We start from the raw sequence: 21,154 nt of genomic DNA on the forward strand, positions 1-21,154 counted from the left end.
CTTCAATCCTTTAATAATCTGTGTAGCCTTCCACTTGACTCTCTCCAGTACTTTCTTGTCTTTCTTGAACTGAGGAGACCAGAACTGGGCAGAATACTCCAGATGTAGTCTTACTGAGCACAGAGCACGAGAAAGGAGTATGAGAGTAGAGTACATGAGGCAGAAGACCCTCCCTTGACCTACTGGTCATACTCTTACAGAGTCGAAGAATTCTTAATGCGCCCCAGGATACCATTGGCCTTCTTGGCCACAAGAACACATTGCTGGTTCAGTCAATTTCACTGTAATTCAAGGAAAACCTGTCAGTACAGCTAGATTATGCTCTATGAAGTATTGCATCTTCAGGTTGTGTTCAGTGATTGAATTTACATCTGCAATACTACACCTGCAGTTCTTTCATTTAATTAACGTAGAGCTAACCTCTGCTACTGGATTTTAAGAGACCGATGTACCTTGAATAATGGTAAACTTCACCTTTACTTCTGTATAACAAGCACTTTGCAATTACTGGTTGTTAATATTCTATTGCTTTATTATTTTTGCAGAAGAATATACCAACAAAGAAAATTTATATGAATAAGAGTCATAAATGCACAGTTGTTTTTTTGGTTGTTTTTTTTTTTTTTTAAATGCACTAGAAGTCACTGTGCTTCAATTTTTTTTTTTGTTTTAAGAAAATAAGTAAGATGCTCATTAAAGAATCAAATGCAAATAGTAAAACTTCAGGTTCTGGATGTGTGTGTTGATTGATGAAGACTGTCAGATGACTGGAATGAATAAGTGTCCCTTCTTGTGTATTTCAGAACGTGACTTTTTAAATACAGTTTATTCTTTCTGTTTTCATTATTTAAGGGAAGGTTTTAGGTTTTCCTCTCAAGAAGCTGCTTCAAGTTTTGGCGATGATCGTTTACTGATAGAAAAGTTCATTGATAACCCTCGTCACATAGAAATTCAGGTCTGTATTATTACTACTGCTGCTATTAGTTATTGTTTATTAATTTATTTAATACAGTTTGAACTTACAAATTAACCAAACTTCAAAACATTTCAAACACTTTACTAAAAAGGCGTAGAGTATTGTGTTTTCCTGTGTCTTAGGCCATTCCTTGAACTGCATGGCTATCATGCATGATACAGCCTTCCTGTTTTTATTCTCTAGCTTTTCTTTAGCAGGAAGACACTGAACTGCTCTTGATTTGTTGGGAGGAAAAAAAAGGGGGGAAAAAAAAAAAAAGAAAGTTGTAGGCTGTCTGTCCTGAGGGCTGGAGCTTGAACTCTGGATCCTGATTGCAGTGCTTGAGTGTAGCAGAGGATGTAGGCATTCAAGCACTGCTGTGCTTAACGTTTTTCTGACAAGCTCTAGGCGGTTTTGTCAGTGTTTTGGATTCTGTTCTGAATTATCTAATGCTCTCTGCTCAGGAGGATTCATATCCCGGTTCTGATGGATTGTGGTTCAAAGTCAGCTGTATTCTCCTTAACTTCTGGATTGTGACCACTTACCATTGGATGTAGTGTTAAGCCAAATGCACTTATGTAGAATGACACTTGTTTGTTTCAGACTCTTTAACAAAAGCATGATTTAAAAATTTGTGATGTGTTTGATCTTACATAGGTAACTTCTTTGGGTTTGTCAATAGCCTTGAAATAATCTTTCCTGTCAAGAAATCTTTATGGAACATGCCCATTTTCTCAGCAGAAATTGAATTAATTTTTGATCAAAATATAAACTCTTACTAAGTTCTGGCGTGTTTTCTTTTGCAGTGGGAGCCTGAAGTATTTTGACAGTAGCGTAATAACTGAGTGAAACAACCACAACAATGAATTTGATAGTGTGGAATGATTTTGAAGAGGGGAAATATTTTACATTTTTTACTCTACCAGATATGTGCCCACAATCCAATGCTTCCTATGTTTTTGTTTGTTTTATGCTCACAGACTAACCTGCTGCATATGTGAAATAAAGAACTAGCTGTAAAAACAAAATTTAAACCCTTACAGGTTCTCTTTCAAAGGGTCATGGAGGGGTATATTGTGAGCATTTAGTTTCAGCACTGATCTTAGGTTACAAAAGAGGTCAGATTGCTGGAGCATCTTCCTATATTCCCTTGTTATGGCTAATAATTTTTGGCTACTTGTGCTTCTGTGGTTTTTTTTTTTTCTTTTTTTGCATGCAAATCAGTGCACAGAAACCTATTCATTTCAGTGCTTGCAGACCTGGGAGCTTCAGCAGGTATTTAGACTCTTTGGTGACTAAGGTGAGATTGATTCCTCCATACTTTCATGAGTTGGGGGCAGATTTTACATTATTCTGATTCCTTCAGGCTTAAAAGAGGAAGCAGTACTCTGTTTAAGAACAGTAGAATGATTTCACGTAGATTAGACAAAGCAGCTTTCCCGCTAATGATTTATAGTTTTATTTATAGTAAGGTACAATTAATGTTGTTTTCCTTACACAAACACTTTGATGGTACCTTTTAACAATATCTTAGCATATCATTTTAACTTAACGTTCTAATCAGCTGTAGGACGTTGACCTTGGTTCATTTTCAAACTGCTAAATATACAAACAATTTGAGACCAGATGCTAAATATTTATTAATTTAGCAGTACCTTTTAAAATAGAACTTTTTTTTAACATTCTCGTATAGCTCCAAAGCATTGGTCTTTAAAATTGTTAAATAAGGGGTTTCCTGTGTCTAGCTATAAAACAATCACATTGTAAAACATGAGAAAGGGCTAAAACAATTAACAGGAAAATAGAGTCCAAATAGACTTTATACTTGAACTGATTTGAAGTCTTGTTCTCCTGAAATATCTGATATAAAGGACTGGAGTTTAAAGTAAGAGTACATGGAATGTTTAGCTCTTACTTGGCTAAATAGCAATCCTACGATTGGAGAAAGAATTTAGCTGAATCATGCAGGAGAGGTTTCAATGTATTGTATTTAATTTATCCTATATTAAATTTTGGCATATAGATGTACATGGAATATTATAATCATCTCATCCTACAAGACATGATATTTTCTTTTAGGAATATTTAGATATTTAGGGAAAAAATGTGTAGCTGGAATCTCATGTTATTTCTGAGATGACAAATTTCAAAGTTCTGTAAATGTCTTCTGAAATACAATGTTCTATGAAGTAAGAATCTTCTTTAGTTTCTGGTAATAAGAACAGTGGATCCAAAATGAAATTAAAAGGCTAACACTCAATGTTATTTGCCTTACTCTATTTATAATTATGTTTTCATAGTAAATAGTCACGCATGTCTCCTTGAGCCATATTATCTGATGACGGAAAAACATTTATTTTAAGATCCAGGTTGCATAAATTAAGTGGGATACAAGAAATGTCCTGAAGTGAAAGAAAATATTTACTAGTTGGCTTGAAAATATTTTATTATCCCCTTCAGGAAAGTACAGAGAGAGAGGAGAGAAGCACAGGAGCTTTTATTGAAATATTCCAGGACCTTTTGGTTTATTTTCAGACTGAATTCTGTGGAAACTTTTAGGCTTTCTACCAGTGAAACTGAAGTGTTCACAAAGAATCTTCCTACTTAGAAGACAGTGATTTTTCCATTGCGTACTATGTTTTGCCCTAGAGATACTGTTTCAATATTAAAAAAGAAAGAAAAAAACAACAAACCAAAACAATTCAGAAATCTTTAGTCCTCCCAAATGAGTTTCTGTAGAGCTCCATGATGTTCTGGATTAGGTGAGTTAAGAGTTGGATAGGAGGTTGCTTCAGATGCTGCTAGCATTTTAAAAATTTTTTTGCTTTGTACTGAGTTGCCTATTACAGAATCTAGCAGTTGGCTGGAGTACCCTGGTGCTGCTATTGCTAAACCTCTCCCTGGCCAGGGAAGAGGGTTCTGGGACACTCTATAGTTTAGGAAATCTCAAAGTCATCAGTTTCGTAGAACTCTTGAAGGGGATTTTTCTTTTTCCCTGGAAAGCTCCCTAAATCTGTGGGACCACAATAGAATTTCTGAGGAAAAGATAGGCCAGAGCCTATGCAGAGCACTTTGGATCTGGTGCTGTACAGTGCACATAAGCTGTCTTTGTGAGATCAGTGCCTCGTTTTCAGTCACATCTACCCAGATTATTCATGCATCAGCAAACATTGGTGTCGTAGATGCAGGAATTCATCTTGCTTAGTGCCATACTTGCTCTGTGGTGCTAAAAGGAATAAATAATACAGATTCGTTGTCACAAATGTGAGTAGATATGATTGAGTTCACGCAGTTTGAAGAAGATTGTCTCCTTTTTTCATCTTGTTGGTTTTCAGGGTAGTACTGCACTATTAAAGAATGAACCATGAATATTGGCACAGGTTCCTGCAGACCAGAGCAGGAAGATAGATGGAAAAAAATGGATTAGAGGGAAAATTTTATAAGGAAGAAAGGGAACAGGTGTGGTCTGCAATGAAAGAAATAGTTTTCAAGAATAAGTATAGAGTATAACATCGTAAGATTGGAAGAAGTCTTGAATCCTCAAATCTAGTATCCTGCTACTGGAAATGGCTGCACTATAGATATTTTCATAAAGGGGTAGAGGTTCTTTTCCTACTTTTCCTTCCAGTTTGAAGTTGCAGAATCAACTGCAAGTTCTATTACGCAGAATCTGTATGTTTTCTAGCATGTAATTTAGGTAGTTTGCTCTAGATACTTGATTGTATGTTTAACTTTTACATGAACTGAAGCTGCAGCCACTTGATTTTTAAGAAATTTGTTGAAACTGCTGCTTTAATTTTCTTTGAAAGTACTGAGAAAGCAGCAAATCTTATTCTCCTTAATAAGATGACAAAGTTTCTGAAAAGAAAGATGCAGTAAGACAGAGATAGCTAATCTAGGAGACCTCCATTAGTTATTGTTTCTGAAAACTCTTGTGTGCAGTTCTGGAGAAAGATTTGACATACCATGAGACTTTTTCTCTGTTGACACAAGATATTGCTTAACATTGTGCAATACAATTTTAAATGCTTCAAAATACAGTTTTAGTCTTATTTCAGTATTTTGATTTCTAATTTCTGATCTTCTCTCAAATTTGAAGGTTTTTTTTTGCCATATATAGACTCTATATAGAGGCTTTGAAATAAACCTATTCAGACTTTAAAGACTGACTGAATGCTCTTTTTATAATGTACAATAAATTTTCTACAATAGCTTCCCCCCACCTTTCTTTCTAGATTTGGAAAAAAAAAATTAAACCTACTGAATGCTACGTAATAGTATAATTTCAGAAGACGATATATGTACATGTGTTAACAGCAGCCTGCTACTGTTTCAGGTTTTAGCAGATAAACATGGTAATGCCTTGTGGTTGAATGAGAGGGAATGCTCCATTCAAAGGAGAAACCAAAAAGTTGTGGAAGAAGCACCAAGGTATGTATGTTTGACTCTTGATGTAGCTTTGTAGTTACTGAAAGCATTTTTGGTAAGTTGCTGATTATATTTATTGTGAAAATGCAAGCAAATTTTATTGTATTAAAAGCCACAAAAAAACCCCAATGTGTTTAAGTTTGATGCAGTTCTGATATTGTACTTGAGAGTATTTTGACCTTGTCTTAAGTTTTCTTTCTGTAAGAAGAAAACAGGTGTTGTGGTATTCGTTGTTTTCATGATGTTGTACAAAATGGATATGGATCTTGCTAACCAAATATATGTGATATGACTTTCTCATTAATATATATGTGTGTGTATATATATATTTTTCATTTTCTTTGTTATTCAACTTTGGAATTTAGGAGTAAAATATGGAATAAGTATTAATTTTGTCACAGATGCAGATACTTGACTGTTACAGTAATTGTGAGAGGACCACATAATATTTATTTTTATTTGAAATGGAACACCAAGTACTAGATACTCTGGGCCACATTTAGTGCCATTCATGGCAGTGAACTGTAGATATAGGTATCTGGTAACTCAAAACCACTAAATGATCTTAATCCTACTGATTTCAAATGGAGCTGAAATATATTGCTGCTGTGCAAGGTACGATCTTGCCATGTTTGCTGCATGGCATTCATTGGAGAATATTTGTATGAAAAAAAGGCAGAAGGAAGTTCTGATTTGAGAAAACCAGACATAAGCATATCACTGCCTGTGGGAATTCCTAATGTAACATGTTCATCAGCTGGGATGGTTTTGTCATGATGTTGTAGCACAGAACTATGGAATACAAAAATTTCGGATGTGAGGAAAAGCACATCATTTCAAAGGATGTTTATTCAGAGGCAGCACATAAATTAACGTTGAATCATAATTGTGGGAGTGGCTCAGTTTAGGACCTAGATTTTTAAATTAAAATCCCCAAAGTTTAAATCTAAAGATGCAATGCCAGTAATAAATACTTAAATAACCTTTGTTGCTTCCTGGTAGTGCTTGTGGAATTCTTGGAAGTCTTATAACCCAAAGCTTGCTACATTTCTGTTTGTGAAGTGTGAATAAGTCATGATACAATGTGTGTGTGCATATATGTATCCATAAGCACTTAAGAGGAAAATCTGTTGCCTCAAGAATACAGGTAAGGTGCTGCCTGCCACTACTGCTTGCTCATTCTCTGTGACTGTGGCCAAGTAAAGGGAATAATGTCTTTCTCTCACCACCCAGCTATGGTCAGTGTTTTCTTTCATCAGAAGTGTGAGCCTTTTAACTTTCTTGGGCTTCTCTGTTGCAGGTGCCAGTAAGTTATCACATCCCCCTCTGTAACTATACAAAAAAGTATGGACAAGTCCACACGTTAGCTTCCAAAATTTGGCGTGAAAATTCCTCTTTCTTCTTGTTGGTGAATGGTTTAGACTCTGCCAGACTTTTATTGACAGCTTTGGAAGCCTTATCTGCCTTAGGGCCGCTTACAGTTGGCTGCAGAATCCATTTATTTGCAAAGGGTTACAAGATTCTTGCAACTAAGCAGGATACTACCTTCAGTGAGACACCTCAGAGACCATAGAGTTAGGCCTTACTATGAATGCTGTTTCTTTCAGTTAGTCTCAATGATTAATGACTCCTTGAAACACTCTTATCTCATATGACTGGGTGGAGGAAACATACTGTCCTTTTTTCCCCCCTATTTTAAATAGATGCCTGGGAGATAGGCATGCTGTGGAGTAAAATATTTGTCTTTTGTACAGTTCAGTGCTTTTGACTCTGGCCTCTTCTCAAGCTTCTTACTTTTGTCCTACAATGGTTTTCTGAAGTGTCTAGTTTAAGAGGTTGTTGAGGGCCTTTTGGCTTTGAGAATAATCTCTATGATTTTCGTAAAGCTAAGCCCGTTGTTGTTGAACTTATCCTTAGGGGTTTGTTTTGTGTTTGAATCTCCAGTTTTCCTAGGGAAGTTCATTTTCCTGTAAAAAAAAAAAAAAAAAAAAAAAAAAAAATCTCTCTTTTGAGGAGAGAAAGCTCTTGAGTTCACACCCTCATGAGGTTACAGTATTCAAAGAAGACCTGGTGTTTGGTGTGGTCAATACTTCAGTTTCAAATAGGAAACCAACAAACTTTCCATATACTCTTTAGCCAAGTCAGTTGTCCTGTTGTTTTGGGAAGCACAGGCTGTAAGACGCATTTGATCATCACTGATGTTTTTAGTTAGTGCAGGGCAAAGTTAGTGCTATGCAAAACTTCTGTTTTCTTTGCTTCCAGCTTCATACCTTTTTGAAAGATGCTGTTGGCTTCTCATTTCACCACAGAGGCTGAAATTTAAACCCATCAGTAACATTTAATAATCTATTGTTCCTCAGTTCAGTTTGCATTCTTCCTTTGCCCAAATTTCTCTATTAATTTTCAAAGAAAGTTGCTATGAGACAGAATACTTTGGCAAGAAAAAAGGGGAGGATGTGGTTGTGTTTTCCTGTCTGCTAGAGTGATTATTAAGGGGTTTTTCCCCATGTGGAGAAACAAGGTCCATAAGCTTGTCAGAAAATCTACTGATCCTTTAGGATCAATCAAAAGTCAAGGGATCAGTGGAAAGAAAACATGAAAGTCTTAGTTGACTTCCTAGTTGGTAACTGGAAATTAAAGGAGTGATCTTAAACTTCACTTTGGTGGGAGCAGCTGTCCTATCTAACCATTTCAGAAAGGGTTGAAGGAATATTCAGCTGTTCAGAGGCACTTGGCTATCCATACTATTTGATGCCCAAAGGTTTTGGAATGCTGTTATGGAGAAGAGTCACACAAAGGCCCTCCTACTCACTGTGGTCACCCAGCACTGTTCTTTGCTGTAGCAGTCAAAGAGATCAAACATTTGATCTTCCATGGAATATGGTTTAGAATCATAAACTCCTTTGGGTTGGAAAAAGGCGCTTAAGATCTTCTAGTCCCACTGTAAGCCTAACACTGCTAAGTCCCTGAACACCACATACACACACCTCCAGGGATGGTGACTCAACCACTTCTCTGGGCACCTGTTGCAATGCTTAACAACCCTTATGAATAAAAAGGATGAATAAATGCTTCCTAATATCCAATCTAAATCTCCATTGGTGCAACTTGAGGCCATTTGCTCTTGTTGCTTGTTACTTGGTAGAAGAGACCAACACCCACCTCGTTACAACCTCTTTTCAAGTGGTTGCAGAGAGCAATGAGGTATACTTGATCCCCCTTTTCTCTAGACTAAGCAACCCCAGATCCCCACTTTTCACAGGACTTGTGCTCTAGACCTTTCACTGGCTTTGATGCTCTTCTTTGGACACATTCCAGCATCACAGTGTCTTGTAGCGAGGGTCACAAAACTGACTACAGTATTTGAGGTGCAGTCTCTATCATATCAAATAATGCTGAGCTTCAGGACACTGGGTGTTAAACATCCTTGTTACATTTCAGGCCTTTCCTGGACAGGTAATGATGGAACAGCACCCTGGCACTGGCTTCAGTGCTATCACGCAAGATCCACATTAACATCCACAGTGATCAAGACCTTAGAACTTGACAGCTGCCTGCTTTATCTCCTTTCTTGTCTGTACTTTTCTCCAGTGATCCATGTCCTTTGGGTTAAACCTTAACATTCAAGATTTTCAGAATAAGGTAATTCTTGGGACAATATCTCAACAGTTTCCCAAAATTTCCCTGACTTTAATCTGAGTCAGGAAATAATTTGTTTATTATGTCTTTTTTCTTTTTTCTCTCTGCCTGCACTCAGAGTTGTCTTATCTATCCTAACTTTAGTTTTGTGATATCTTTATAAATTGAAAAAAATGTTCTTTCAGTTCAAAGGACTTTTGAATTTCTTTCTCTTTCTACCTATGACAGGACTAAGAGGCAGGAGATTTTAAAAGGGAGGTGATTTTGCCAGCGACTTCGTTAGAATGAAAGTCAAACAGTTAAACCATCTTTGCTCTGTTTTTGTATGCTCTGTTGTTAGCTTTTTTCAGGAATATTTCTGTCCTTGGAAGGTTCACAGACAACAAATTCTTTCACCTTCTCCAAGCATTAGGCTCTCTGAAAGATCTCAGTATGACACCAGATACTTCAGGATCGTATTCCAGATTAGCTGCCAGATTGCTGCCTGAAGCCACCAATAATTTGAATGAATGTGAACTTAGCAGAAACGTATGGTATTGAGCCAGGTTCTATGGACTAGCTCTCCTTAGAGTTTTGCTCTATGTATGTATATCAGACTCTACATTTCCTACCACTCATTCTAGAAATCCTTGAAGGATTTGAGGTTAAAAGAAATAATGAGCTTGTTCTGTTTGTGACTGTGTACATGATTTATAGTTGGGTGCAGTTTAGTTGGAGGGGCAAAAATAAGTTCACAAGTACTTTAGCGTATTTATGCCTACAGTGCACTACAGTGGTAGTACATAATGCGTATCGCGAAGGAGAATTTTTTTTTTGTGGGCAAGTAATTTTTTAAAACAATCTGTGTGCCTGTTTCCTAAGAGTAGATAAACTGACCTGGACATGTAGAAAATCAAAGTATTATTTTCTCTCAGTGTAGTGGCATCTTCAGAGGAAGAGTAAATGTTTTCTGTTATCACCTGATCTGTGAGTGAAGGTGATGGAGGTATTTTGGGGAAAATCTGATGAACTAGAAGAGGAGAGGAAACATCTTGCTCATGTGGTTCATCTCTCTGGCTGTAGAAACAATGACACAAACCAATTGTATTGTCTTTGATAACTTTACAATAGCTTGAAGAAGTGAGTGAAATGTTGAGTTTGATCTTATTTTTTTTCTTTTTGATGCTTTTATCTTGTGAATCCTTTTTATTTTGCAGCCTTCATGCTACCTTAGGAGCTATTTGGTAGAAAGAAAAACAGGTGTATGTGTAAGAAAGGGATTTGAAGTCAGGTTTAGAACACTGTTTTCAAGTGATTCCTAAACAGACTGGAGAAGAGTTTTTTCACTTGTAAAAAGCACATTGTTTCTCCCTTCTTTAACAATGTATACAAACAGCAGAGAAGAACTTTGGTTAATTAACCTAGCAGACTGCAGGGATGATCTGGTCATTTTAGTGCATAAAGCTTAACCATGTGGCAGAGATACAGTTTAGCAGTGTGACACCTCTGATCCTTTCTTTGGCTACAGCGGGAGGTGAACAGAGAGATCTTAGGCCTACGTTTAACAAACATGGGGAAGACACCAGTCTAATAAGGGAAGTAACTGTTTTTCATCTATATGAGAAGTAATAATGGTTATTCTAGAGTATGAAGCCAATATTGAGAAGATTCAGTGCTTCATAAGCCACTCATTGACTTTTCATGATCAAAACCCTGCAGAAACCCCAAACTGAATTATAGGTTGTTGACTTTGTGTAATGTATTATCCTCTTACTGAATCAAGAATTACTATTAAACTCTTGTACATTGCCATGCCTATTTTTGCTAGGGATGACAGAGTTTTGTGTATCTGTTTTTTCTTTTGATCCTAGTGCAGAATCCAATAGCTTTCTTGGGATCTTTCTTTTCCTGTCAATCCTGTTGTTTGCCAAGAAAGAATTTTTTTTCCTAAATTCTGAAAATGCCTGTCCTACTGTCCATGGGAAGCAGCCTGTGTGGGCACTGGAAGAATGAAGGTAGAAATACACTTTTCACGTTAAGAAGAGGATTACGTTGTCTCCCAGTTTGCCCAGATGTTTCCTCACTTTTTCTGTCATGTTGAATATGGTTTGTTGTGGCAGATGTGTCTAGCTCTTCTGTGAATTCAGGTCTTACAGAAAAACTCCATAGTAAGTACTGAAAGGTCAGTCCTGACTTTGTGCTGGCTTCTGTCTGAGTCCTGGGCCCCAATTGGAGCTTCCCTGACTGGCAGGGTCACTCCAGATACATGGAGGCTCCTGATTGCTCCTTTGCAGAATTAGGAACCACTGTTGAAAACACTTCAAGAAATAAGTAACATTTGGTATTTTAGTTTTAAACAGTAATGTAGAGGTAAGGTAAAAGAGACTTCCTTTTTCTCTTACAAAAGTACCTTTAAATGATAGGGGAGTTACATGTCTAATTTAAGTCACTGGAGAAATGTAGTAAGGATATTTGTAAGTTCATATGAGATGGATGGCTAACCCTAACCCTTTTCACAGCTCTGATGGGAAACCACAGAAATTTCTCTAGCTTTAAATTCAGTCAGCATAATCAATCTCAATCTGACTTTTCAGCACAGAGGAGAGTTACAAGCAAAATATGTGTTTCCCAAGACTTCTGATCCACTGGACCTGTGGAAATGGCACGGTGCTCTCTTAGAATGAGATGGTGCGTTTGGAAAGTGTTCACAGTGGCTCCCAGGGTGGTAGCTCAGCTGCTCTTCGGGTGCCCTTGAGTATGACCCAGATTTGTGGAAAGGAATGAATTGGAATTAACAAACCTGGGTAACTAGTCTTCAGCTTAAAAGTAAAGCTGAAAGAGGAAATACAGAATATGAAGGTGTAAGTCACAATAGTGTTGGTGATGTAGTTAAACATTATGAATAACCATATTTTCTTAATTGCAATTTCACTTAAGAAGTTCACATAAATACTTTATTAATTTCCCAAACTTCTTTGTTGCATAGAATACCAATGAAATGGCCACACTGTTTTAATTCAGAGTCAGGAAACAAATTCCTCAGACCTCCTGTCTTGTATTTTGGCATTCGTATTTCCAGTGGATGGATTTATTTTTTTAATTACTTTTTTCCCCCCAAGTAGATATGCCTTCTAAAATATTATGCATTTGTATGTATTTATTTTCATTTAACTTATATTATTATAGATTTCAGTGTGAGAAGAAAGTTGTGATGTGTTACTTTTTGTTTCAGAGAATACTGTTATTTATCCTGAATTTCCTTTATGTGAGAAGTAATAGCAAAGCATGCAGTGTATCCATTTAGGAGCAATATAAACGTAAAGGCATACATGTGGCTGTTTTGACATGTTATCATAACTTAAATGATGATGCTATGCTTCCTCTTTTGGTGGTAGTTTAAGCAGAAGATGAAATTATTGAACTATTACTATTATTATTTAACTAAAGAAAGTCATTGTTTCTGTATTGTAGCACTTTCCTAGACCCTGAAACTCGAAGAGCAATGGGGGAACAAGCAGTAGCTCTTGCCAAAGCAGTAAAATATTCCTCTGCTGGAACAGTAGAATTCCTTGTGGACTCCAGTAAGAATTTTTACTTCTTGGAAATGAATACTAGACTTCAGGTAAGAAAAAACAACTCTTCAGATTCAGAAAAGTGTTATTTAAATAAACAGAACATAACCTTCTTCCATACTTAGGGGTCTGCTCCTGCCAAGAATTAAACATAACTAGCTTGACGTATGCAAGCACTTACCACTGAACTTAAAGGATCTACTCACTTAAATAAGTCTGCTCATACAAGACGTTGCAGCAGTGAGCCCTTGCACAGCACTCAAGTGAGTGTTTGGAGCTTTTGCTCTTTGTTACAGTTGACCTAGAGACCTTGCAAGAGGTCACTGTTAAGTGCCACTGTGAGTTCACAGTAAGTGGCTAGCCACTGTGCTCTGATGCTTTTCCCTGCAGGGCCCTGAAGTTTCTTTTTGGTTTTTTATACTTTGGTGATCACTTGCTGAGTTTCTCTAGGAGGATAATTAAAACTATATGCATACATCAACAACAAAAAGCAATCTGCATATGATTCAAATTGTGACTGGAACATAACTGTGTAAAAAGAATGCTAACATGGTCCAGGGCTTTTGTAGTAATTTGTAGTCAGTAGTAGATGTTAAAAATCTATGCTTTAAATGAATGGACAGCATCTTATGGAAACCCCTGCTCTACCTCTTATTTGACTGTTCTAATGCATTTATGGCCATAATCTAAGAAAGGAAGCACATAACTTGAAGTCTGGATATCATTATGACGACAGGGAGAGAGTTTACCTTGTAAGCAAGTAAATTCCATTGTCTTTATCCTCCTTTTGTTGGTGTGGGGGGAATTTCAGCTCACACTGACACACATGCTTTGTTAAATAATAACAGAAATGCTGGAATGTGGAATGAAGCAACAGTGTGATTAGCTTTTTATTCTTCTAGCTGTGTTTCGTTAGGGCTGTGTGCTGCCTGCTGCTTGTAGATGTGAACATGACTTTGTATAATGGCTGGATAAATTTGTGCTTTGGATAAAGAAGTGAGAGAGAATTTGGGGATGTTGCAACCTTCCCTTGTGCCAGAGGAAGACTGTGGGTAAAATTTACCTTACCTTGCAGGACCAGCAGTGTTTTTGGATTAGTCGTATTGGTTATACCTCACATACTTTTGCTAGGAGTTTGCTAGGCACAATCTGCCCAGCTTTAGATTGAGCTACAGAGGATGGTGGTTAATGGTGATGTATAGTTGGTTAAAATATTATGAAGAATTTCTATCTATTTGGTCATAAGTTTTTACACTTTTCCAAACCTGTGAGAGAACGCTTCTTAGTGACTTTCCATGTTCTTGTTTACATTGGAGAAAACTAATTGATAGTTCTGTGCGTAGCCCACCAGCAGTTCAAAACCATTTCCTTGCTGTTGTATATTATTGTCTGTCAGTTCCTAAATGGAATTAACAGTGGCGTATTCTTGGGATTGGTTCTTTTTGTGATTTGTTTTTTTAAGATGTTATCTTTGATGTGTTGCGGTGTCTTCCCTCTGCAATGCATAGTTGTGAGTTGTCAAACTTGCGTAGTTGTAAAGGTCTCTGCCTATGCACTAAGAAAGCTTTCACAATTCCATCTTCAAGGACTTTAAAAGACTCCTTCTGACATATAGCCTAAGCAGTTTGACAGCCCTCTTTAGTAGCAGACTCATTCTTTCCAACTCTTAAAGAAATGTACTAATTTTAAATTATAGCACTTGTGTAGATATTGTCTATTTCCTCTGTCTTGACTGTGTATTGTCTTTAATTATCATTTCATCTTGGGGATAGAGTAGCAATTTTCTCTGTTTCTTCCCCAGGCTTACCCAACTGACTTGTCAGTTCTTCCAGGTGTCAAGCTTTACCTTCTGTTCAGCCAACAGTTATGCAACTAACATCTTGTTCTTGCTCTCTTCTAGAGCCAAACATAGAAACTAATGAAGCTTGCCCAGATTGAACTTCAGAACTAGGAGAGTCTCCAGATGTCCCTGTACTGCTTCAACCTTTTCCTTTTGCCTCTCTTAACTCTGAACAGTGCCTAACAGGCTCACTTGCCAGGTTTTTGCTTAATGCTCCACAGTGGGAATAACTTCGCTAAATGATGAATGTCTCTGATCCATAGATGGTTCTCTGAAGGTCTTTGTCAGTGTGTGTAATAGACACAGCTACCTGTTGGCATAATCAGAACATGTCTACTACATTATGCAATTTCCTATGTCTGTCTTAACATTTCAGCAATCTCTAATGAGATCACTGTAGCCTTTTTACTTTAGATACAGACTTCAGCATATGTAAAGCTAACTAAACCATGTCCAATCCTTTGCACTGCCTGCTGATTTCTCCTTTCCCTCTCTTTGGTGTCTGTCAGATATCTTCCAGTGTGTTTTGCAAATTATTTTGCAGTAATGGAGAGTTGTATTATTATTTGTCTGTCTTTTTGGGGAACTCTTCGGGAATATACTTTTCCTGCTATATAGTTTTGCAAAGAAGTCTAAGTAGTAGGTTACAGGAAGTTTACATTTTTTTTGTTTAGTTTTTATGTTAAGTGTTGCAGCAATATGAGGTTGGAAAGTGAAAAAGTTGGTGAATCGGCTCCATTGTGTCTCTTGTATGCTACGCAAATCTGTTACAGATGTTTTGCTCCCTCCAAGTGATTTCAGCTAGAATTTGTTCTTTGCTGTTGGCAATGTTCTTTGTTGTTCTCTCTGCTGCTCTGCCATCTTTCAGAGGCTAGCCGAAAAGTAGGAGACATGAGATTGCATAATTGCATAACAGAACTAGGTATTTTTGCTTTTCACAAGAAAACATAGAAATGTCTGCCCTAGCACCTACTCTGAACGTTGTCACGTAGGGCACTTTTGGAGTGATTTTTTAGGCAGCTACCATTGTTAGGATTGTTGAGGCAGACCAGATGTTGAGTATTGGATTCTTTAGAGCTGCTCACCCTGTGTTGCACTTTGTGTTACCTAGTTGTCATCAGCCTAATCAAAGGCAGTCATAGTCCAAAATAACCCAACAAGAGTTTGGAAACAAATAAAAAGTTTCTGACTGCTAAGATTGATAGCCTTTTTAACTTCCAAGTTGTGTCGTAATCTCCTTATCACACTACCATTAGAAATGCTTGCTTTCACCAGAAAAGTCTCTTCTTTTCACTGGAAGACTAGAAATGTTCCTCTGAGTCTGTATCAATAGAGTCTGCAGTTTGCAAATAAAGAATATCTGTTAGCATACAGGTGTGCAGCATGGCTAAGCTTCTTACTTGTGACAGCAAAGGGAAAGATAATATATTCTAGAAGTTTGTAGTGTCTTGAAATGAGAAGCATCTCTCATCTTGAAGAGAAAAGCAGAATTTTGAGCCATGTGAAGAAAGGGCTTATTCTGAATACAGTTTATATGTTTCGGGTGTCTCAGGTCTGCTTCGAACCTTCTGCTTCCCTCATGCATTGTGTGATTTAAACAACAAGGGAGCAAACCCCTCCTCCTCAAAACATGACAAAATTTGCTTACAGTAATCTGATAGAAAAGAACATTTATGTGCCACTGTATCCAGCATGGAGAAATTGTGAACTAGAGTAATTTGAGTAGCACTTTCTTTTCTCCTTGTGTGACAGTTTGAATCTTTTTGTCATAACTTTTTAGGGAATAAAAGTTACTCTTGTAGAATACTCTGTTGATGTGTTTGTAAGATATATATTGAAAGCAAATGACATATCTGTATGTTTTTATTTTACACTTAATTGCAGTGAGAGTGTTCATTTAAACTTTTTCAACTTCTTTTAAAGTAATGTGCTTCGAAGGCATAAAGAGTATGTAAAATAACCTTCCATACACCCATAAAACATTACCCAGTGCAAAGATTTTTGTTCATCACCTTTAGTGATTTACAAAATTTTACTGACCTCTGGAAAATGTTATATTCCAGAGCTTTGTACAAAATGGGCTGTGCTTGCTATAAAAGACAGAGGAAGATTTACACGTGACATATTTCTTTCTACCACCCTTTTTATCTTTGTCTACTCATGAAAGTACAAAACACATGACTGGGCAATATCCAGAAATAAGTAAAAATCCTGTTGGTGATTGTCTGGAGCTCCACTTCTTATGAACTCCTGGTTCCAACAGTCTCTTAATGGTATCTGTATTCTGTTGTACATCATTAGGCAGCACCTGTTACACGTTTGCTCAGTGAAGGAGAGAAGTGCTGGAAAAGGTTGCAGCTGCGCTATATAAACAGTAGCATCAAAATGAGGATCGCAAAGTGATGAGCTGAGTCTGGATTGCCAGCTAAAACCACAGAGAGGTGGTGACTTTGGTATCTGTAGCTGACCCATGGGACAGCAAGTGGTGGCTGTGCTGCCTTGGTGTGCATAGCTGCCTGAAGGATGAGTTGTGGGAGGTGGGCAGGAGTATGGGAGCACTGAAAAGAGCTGTCAGGAGTTAGAAGCCTAGATGTATACAAAGTCTGAATGGTGGGATTTCAAAGTAAAGTCTCAAGTGACTGTTTCTGCTGTTTGCTGAGACTCTTCATATTTCTTAATACTGGAATCTTGTTTTACTGTGACACTTTGCCTCAGTCATTTTAAATAGGCTAACGAACAGTGTCAGATGGTAAAGACTTTCAATTGCTGCTAACCTGGGCTGAATTTGAACTACTGACCTAAAGGTGAAAGGTCTCTTATCCCATTACCAATCCCCTAAGCCCACCAGAATCCATTCTGCACACAGTTTATACCAGCTGTTCACGGCCATTTTTAGAACCGAAAGAAAAGGTGATTTTGCTGCCAAACAACACTTCTTCACACAAGAGGGTCAGCCGACAACAGTTAACCAGATTTTTGCCACATTCTTGCCTCCTAATGCAACTTCCATTATGTAGCTACTGGTTGTCTGCTTTTCAGGCTTCCCAAAAGAACTACCGAAAAGCATTGCTAATTGTTGTTGACAGAAGAGAACGACATTGTTTGTGTAAGTCATTGAATCTGAAAGATGCCATTAGCAGTGCTGCCAGAGCATGGAGTGATATCTTGGAGACAACATTGCCACTAACTATCATAGAATATTATTTAAAAAAGTAGAGGAAAAAGAGGCTTCTCTGCATTTTTAATAAGCAGAGAAAGAAAAGCTCATTCTTCAAAGGGTACATTAGTTCCTTTCCTTTGGTGAATGGTGATGTAAAGAAAACTCAAGAATGGCTGCAGTGTGACCAAAGCCACCTCAAATGAAGTACTATGAGAGGGCTTTAATACTGCTGCTATATATAGTGAAAGAAGGAATTGCATCTTTAGAAATGAAAGTGTGGGGTTGTGGATGCCAGTTCCTTTGTTTTCTTACATGGAGTATGTACGTGTAGAATTAATGAACTGACAGATTCAGTATTCTTAGGTTATATAAATGATTTCTTGCCTGTGACTGTCCAGTACAATAAATAAATTCTTGCTAATTAAAATTGAGAAAAGGGATTCGGTGGTTGCTGAAAGATAACTTCCCTTGAGAAAGTAGATTAAATATTTTTTTTTCAAAGTTGTTATATGCTATGATTAAAAAATTAGTTGTTAACAATAAATATTCATTATTTTTTAATTCTGCATATCTTACTTAGGAAACAATGAAAGTCTGCTTGAGAATCTTAGCTGATGGAAACTTCTGTTGATGGAAATGTGTTACTTAATTCTGTGGTCACATACCAGTAAATCAGAAAATAAATCAATGTAGTATATACTGTGTGTGTAGAAAAGGACAACACAGGAGATTGCCTGTTATGTATTTCTGCATAGTTTCTATCTATGCTGTATATTAATCTAACCTTTGTCTGTTCTCCAAGAGTCTTTTTGAAAATCTGTTTTCCACTATGTGCTCCCAAACCCCATATATATATGAACTATTTTGCAGAAAGAAGGTATAACCTCAGAGTGCTTCTGCTCATAGTAATCAGGAAGCTGGCATGCCTGAAGAGCAGAACATGTGTGCACTTCTGTGAATGTTCAGTTCTCTGAAATAGAAACCAGGCTTACTGAAGTAAAGGGAGTTGAGGAGCGTCTGTAAGTCAGGGGGTTTGGGTCAGTTGATACTGGATTTGGCTGCAGCAGAAAAGCCTGTGGGACTTCAGGTGAATCATGTTTCCTGGAAGCTGAGGTGTATGTTGAAAGTTAGTTTTGAGATTATTTATCTGAATGTAAAGGAGTATATGACACCAACTAGGGACCTACAGTAGTATGAGTGACACAGACTGTAGTTTTAAGTGAAATGTAGATTTTCTTGGCTGCTGTGGCCTGCTTGAATGCTCCAGCTGGTGTGTGAGTAATTTGATGCCTTATGCACAGAGGGGCAAGAGGGCGATCTGTGAGAGTATCCAGAAGTGTTTGCTATTAGGTCTGAGTACCTTGATGGTCTTGAGAAAAATGTGTCCTGAAATTATTCCCCTGCATATAAGAGCAGCAGTCATTGCTAATTTAACTTTTAGCTCAAACAGTTCTTAAAAACTGACTGTTTTTGTAGCTCTGGATGAACCCAAGTATGGTAAAGCTTTAAGACCATTAACCATCACAGAATGTGGGGGAAAATTGTCAGCAGCCTGCCTGTACTGTTCTGAGGGCACAAGCTAACCAAACTCTGACATTGGCAGGTTACCCTAGCGCTTTTGTACCTGCTTCTTCATCAATAAACTGGGACCTAGTTGTTATTTTCTTACAGGCTTTGCAGCTAATGTCTCTTGTTGTATAAACTGGAAGAGGCTAGGGAAGCAAAACCACTTGTAATGCTCACAGGGAGTCTGACTGCTGCAAGACATCTGAAGAAGAGTAGATCTGGTCTGAAGAGGAAGCACTTTCTTTTTGTCATTAATGGATATTGCTGTCCATAACACATACAGCTTTGTGGACTAGAAAGCAAAAATATAAATGGCATTTTTCAGATAAGGAGGTGTGTAACACCAGAAAGTAAGGAGTAAGACTTTTAAAAGAGTCATGTATCATACTTAAATGCATTGAAATGACGACTGTTACATTGTTTATGACCAGAATATGGTCACTGGTATAAGAAAAGGATCTGGTAGTAAAGATACTGTTGGCAGCTGACTAATGGAAAGTGATTGCTGATCAATTTTTCTGCTTGCCTGGTTGAAAGTAAGGTGCAGCTGCCTTGATGTAGCTATGATTTGTAGATTGCTTGTTGCAGACATGTCTGGTTTTGCCCTCTGCATTAAAGACTGAGATAATGTGTGAATTTACCCACTATGACATAACCATACCACCATTGGCTCCTACCTTACTGACTGGGGCAAGATCTTGGATCAGCTGACTATGAAACTGGGTATGTCCAAAGCTAAGAATTAATCAATTGAGTGTGATTCAGCTCTATTTGTGAGCATACTTGGGTTCATCTCTTAAAAAATGTAGTCCTTGACTTGACATCCAAAAATTGCAAGTAAAGACTGTTGATGGAGAAGTACAGCATAAAATTAACAGCAAAAAATAACAACAGGCAGGCTAAAGAAGAGTGCCACATGAAGTAGAAGCTTGAAAAGTAAGAGGAAAACATTTGAAGCTTAGTGTTTAATGATGATTTAAAATAGGTTCAACAGTTACCATAGTCAAATAGCAGCACCAATTGCTGTAGAGCTTTCATGAGTAGGGAATGATGATGGCTCTATTTTCTTTTCTGGGGAGGGGAAGGAGAAGATGGGTCTAATTTCTTCACTTCTCCTACTACTTATTCTTTGCTCTGTGAAAGATCAGAGATTTGATTTCAGATCCTGCATTTGTTTCTCTGTGGGTGGATTTCTGCACCTCCAAAACCTCATTGCAGGGTGCTTGTTGAACCAGGATATGGCATTACTGCTTTAGTAGTGTCCTTTTGTACTGTACACTGAAGCATATTATGTATAATGCTAAAAATATCACCCTCCTGTCTTTCCCTTGCCAAAAGAAAATTGTAAGTACTAAAACAAGTGCAGTTTGAGCTATGCACTTCACTGAAGGGTTAAGCTTATAAATAAGTCAGCTAGACTTTCAACTTCAAAATTATTTTCTACCCCAGTTTGGTCTTAATATATATAAAAAATGCATTTTAATAAATGTATTTGGTACCCCAGAATTAGTTATATGGTTGATATTGCCGACATTATGCCTAACCAGCACTAGTTGAAGCACAGTCCTAAAAGAAAGCAGAACAACTTCTCCCTACCTCAAGGGGGGAAAAAAATATTTTTTTTCCTTGTCACATTTTCTGAATGCTATTTTGTGTGCAGACACAAAGGGAGTATTTTGAAGAAACAGAAGAAAATATTGACCAAGTCAAAGATCTTTATTGAAGAATGGATTAAATAAATGTTTATGAGTCTTAAGAACCAAACAACAAAAATATTTTTCTTTCCAGAAACATTCCATCCTATTTTGATCATCAACAATAAAGCTGAAAACAACAATGAAGCTATTGAATCTGGAATGCCATTGCTATCCAAGAAAAATGACAATATAAGTAGATAATGCAAATGTCTTTGCTGGGAAAAAAAAAAAGAATAGAAAATAAATGTTGTGGTTTAATTAGCTGTAATGATAGGATTTCAAACATGTTCTAAACTTGAAGGTAATTTTTAAAAACTT

At 37.2% G+C, this 21,154-nt stretch overlaps 1 protein-coding gene across 1 annotated transcript in view; it reads left to right on the plus strand.

The window, feature by feature from the left end:
• Window positions 1-21,154, plus strand: part of PCCA (propionyl-CoA carboxylase subunit alpha) — a 292,821-nt gene that overhangs the window by 96,428 nt on the left and 175,239 nt on the right. Inside the window, exons 10-12 of the mRNA XM_054381074.1 lie at window positions 853-955; window positions 5,292-5,386; window positions 12,473-12,623. Coding sequence (XP_054237049.1) covers window positions 853-955; window positions 5,292-5,386; window positions 12,473-12,623 — 349 coding nt within the window. The remainder of the gene's footprint in view (window positions 1-852; window positions 956-5,291; window positions 5,387-12,472; window positions 12,624-21,154) is intronic.

Source organism: Indicator indicator, chromosome 1, assembly GCF_027791375.1.
Source record: "Indicator indicator isolate 239-I01 chromosome 1, UM_Iind_1.1, whole genome shotgun sequence".
In the NCBI taxonomy this organism is placed as follows: domain Eukaryota; kingdom Metazoa; phylum Chordata; class Aves; order Piciformes; family Indicatoridae; genus Indicator; species Indicator indicator.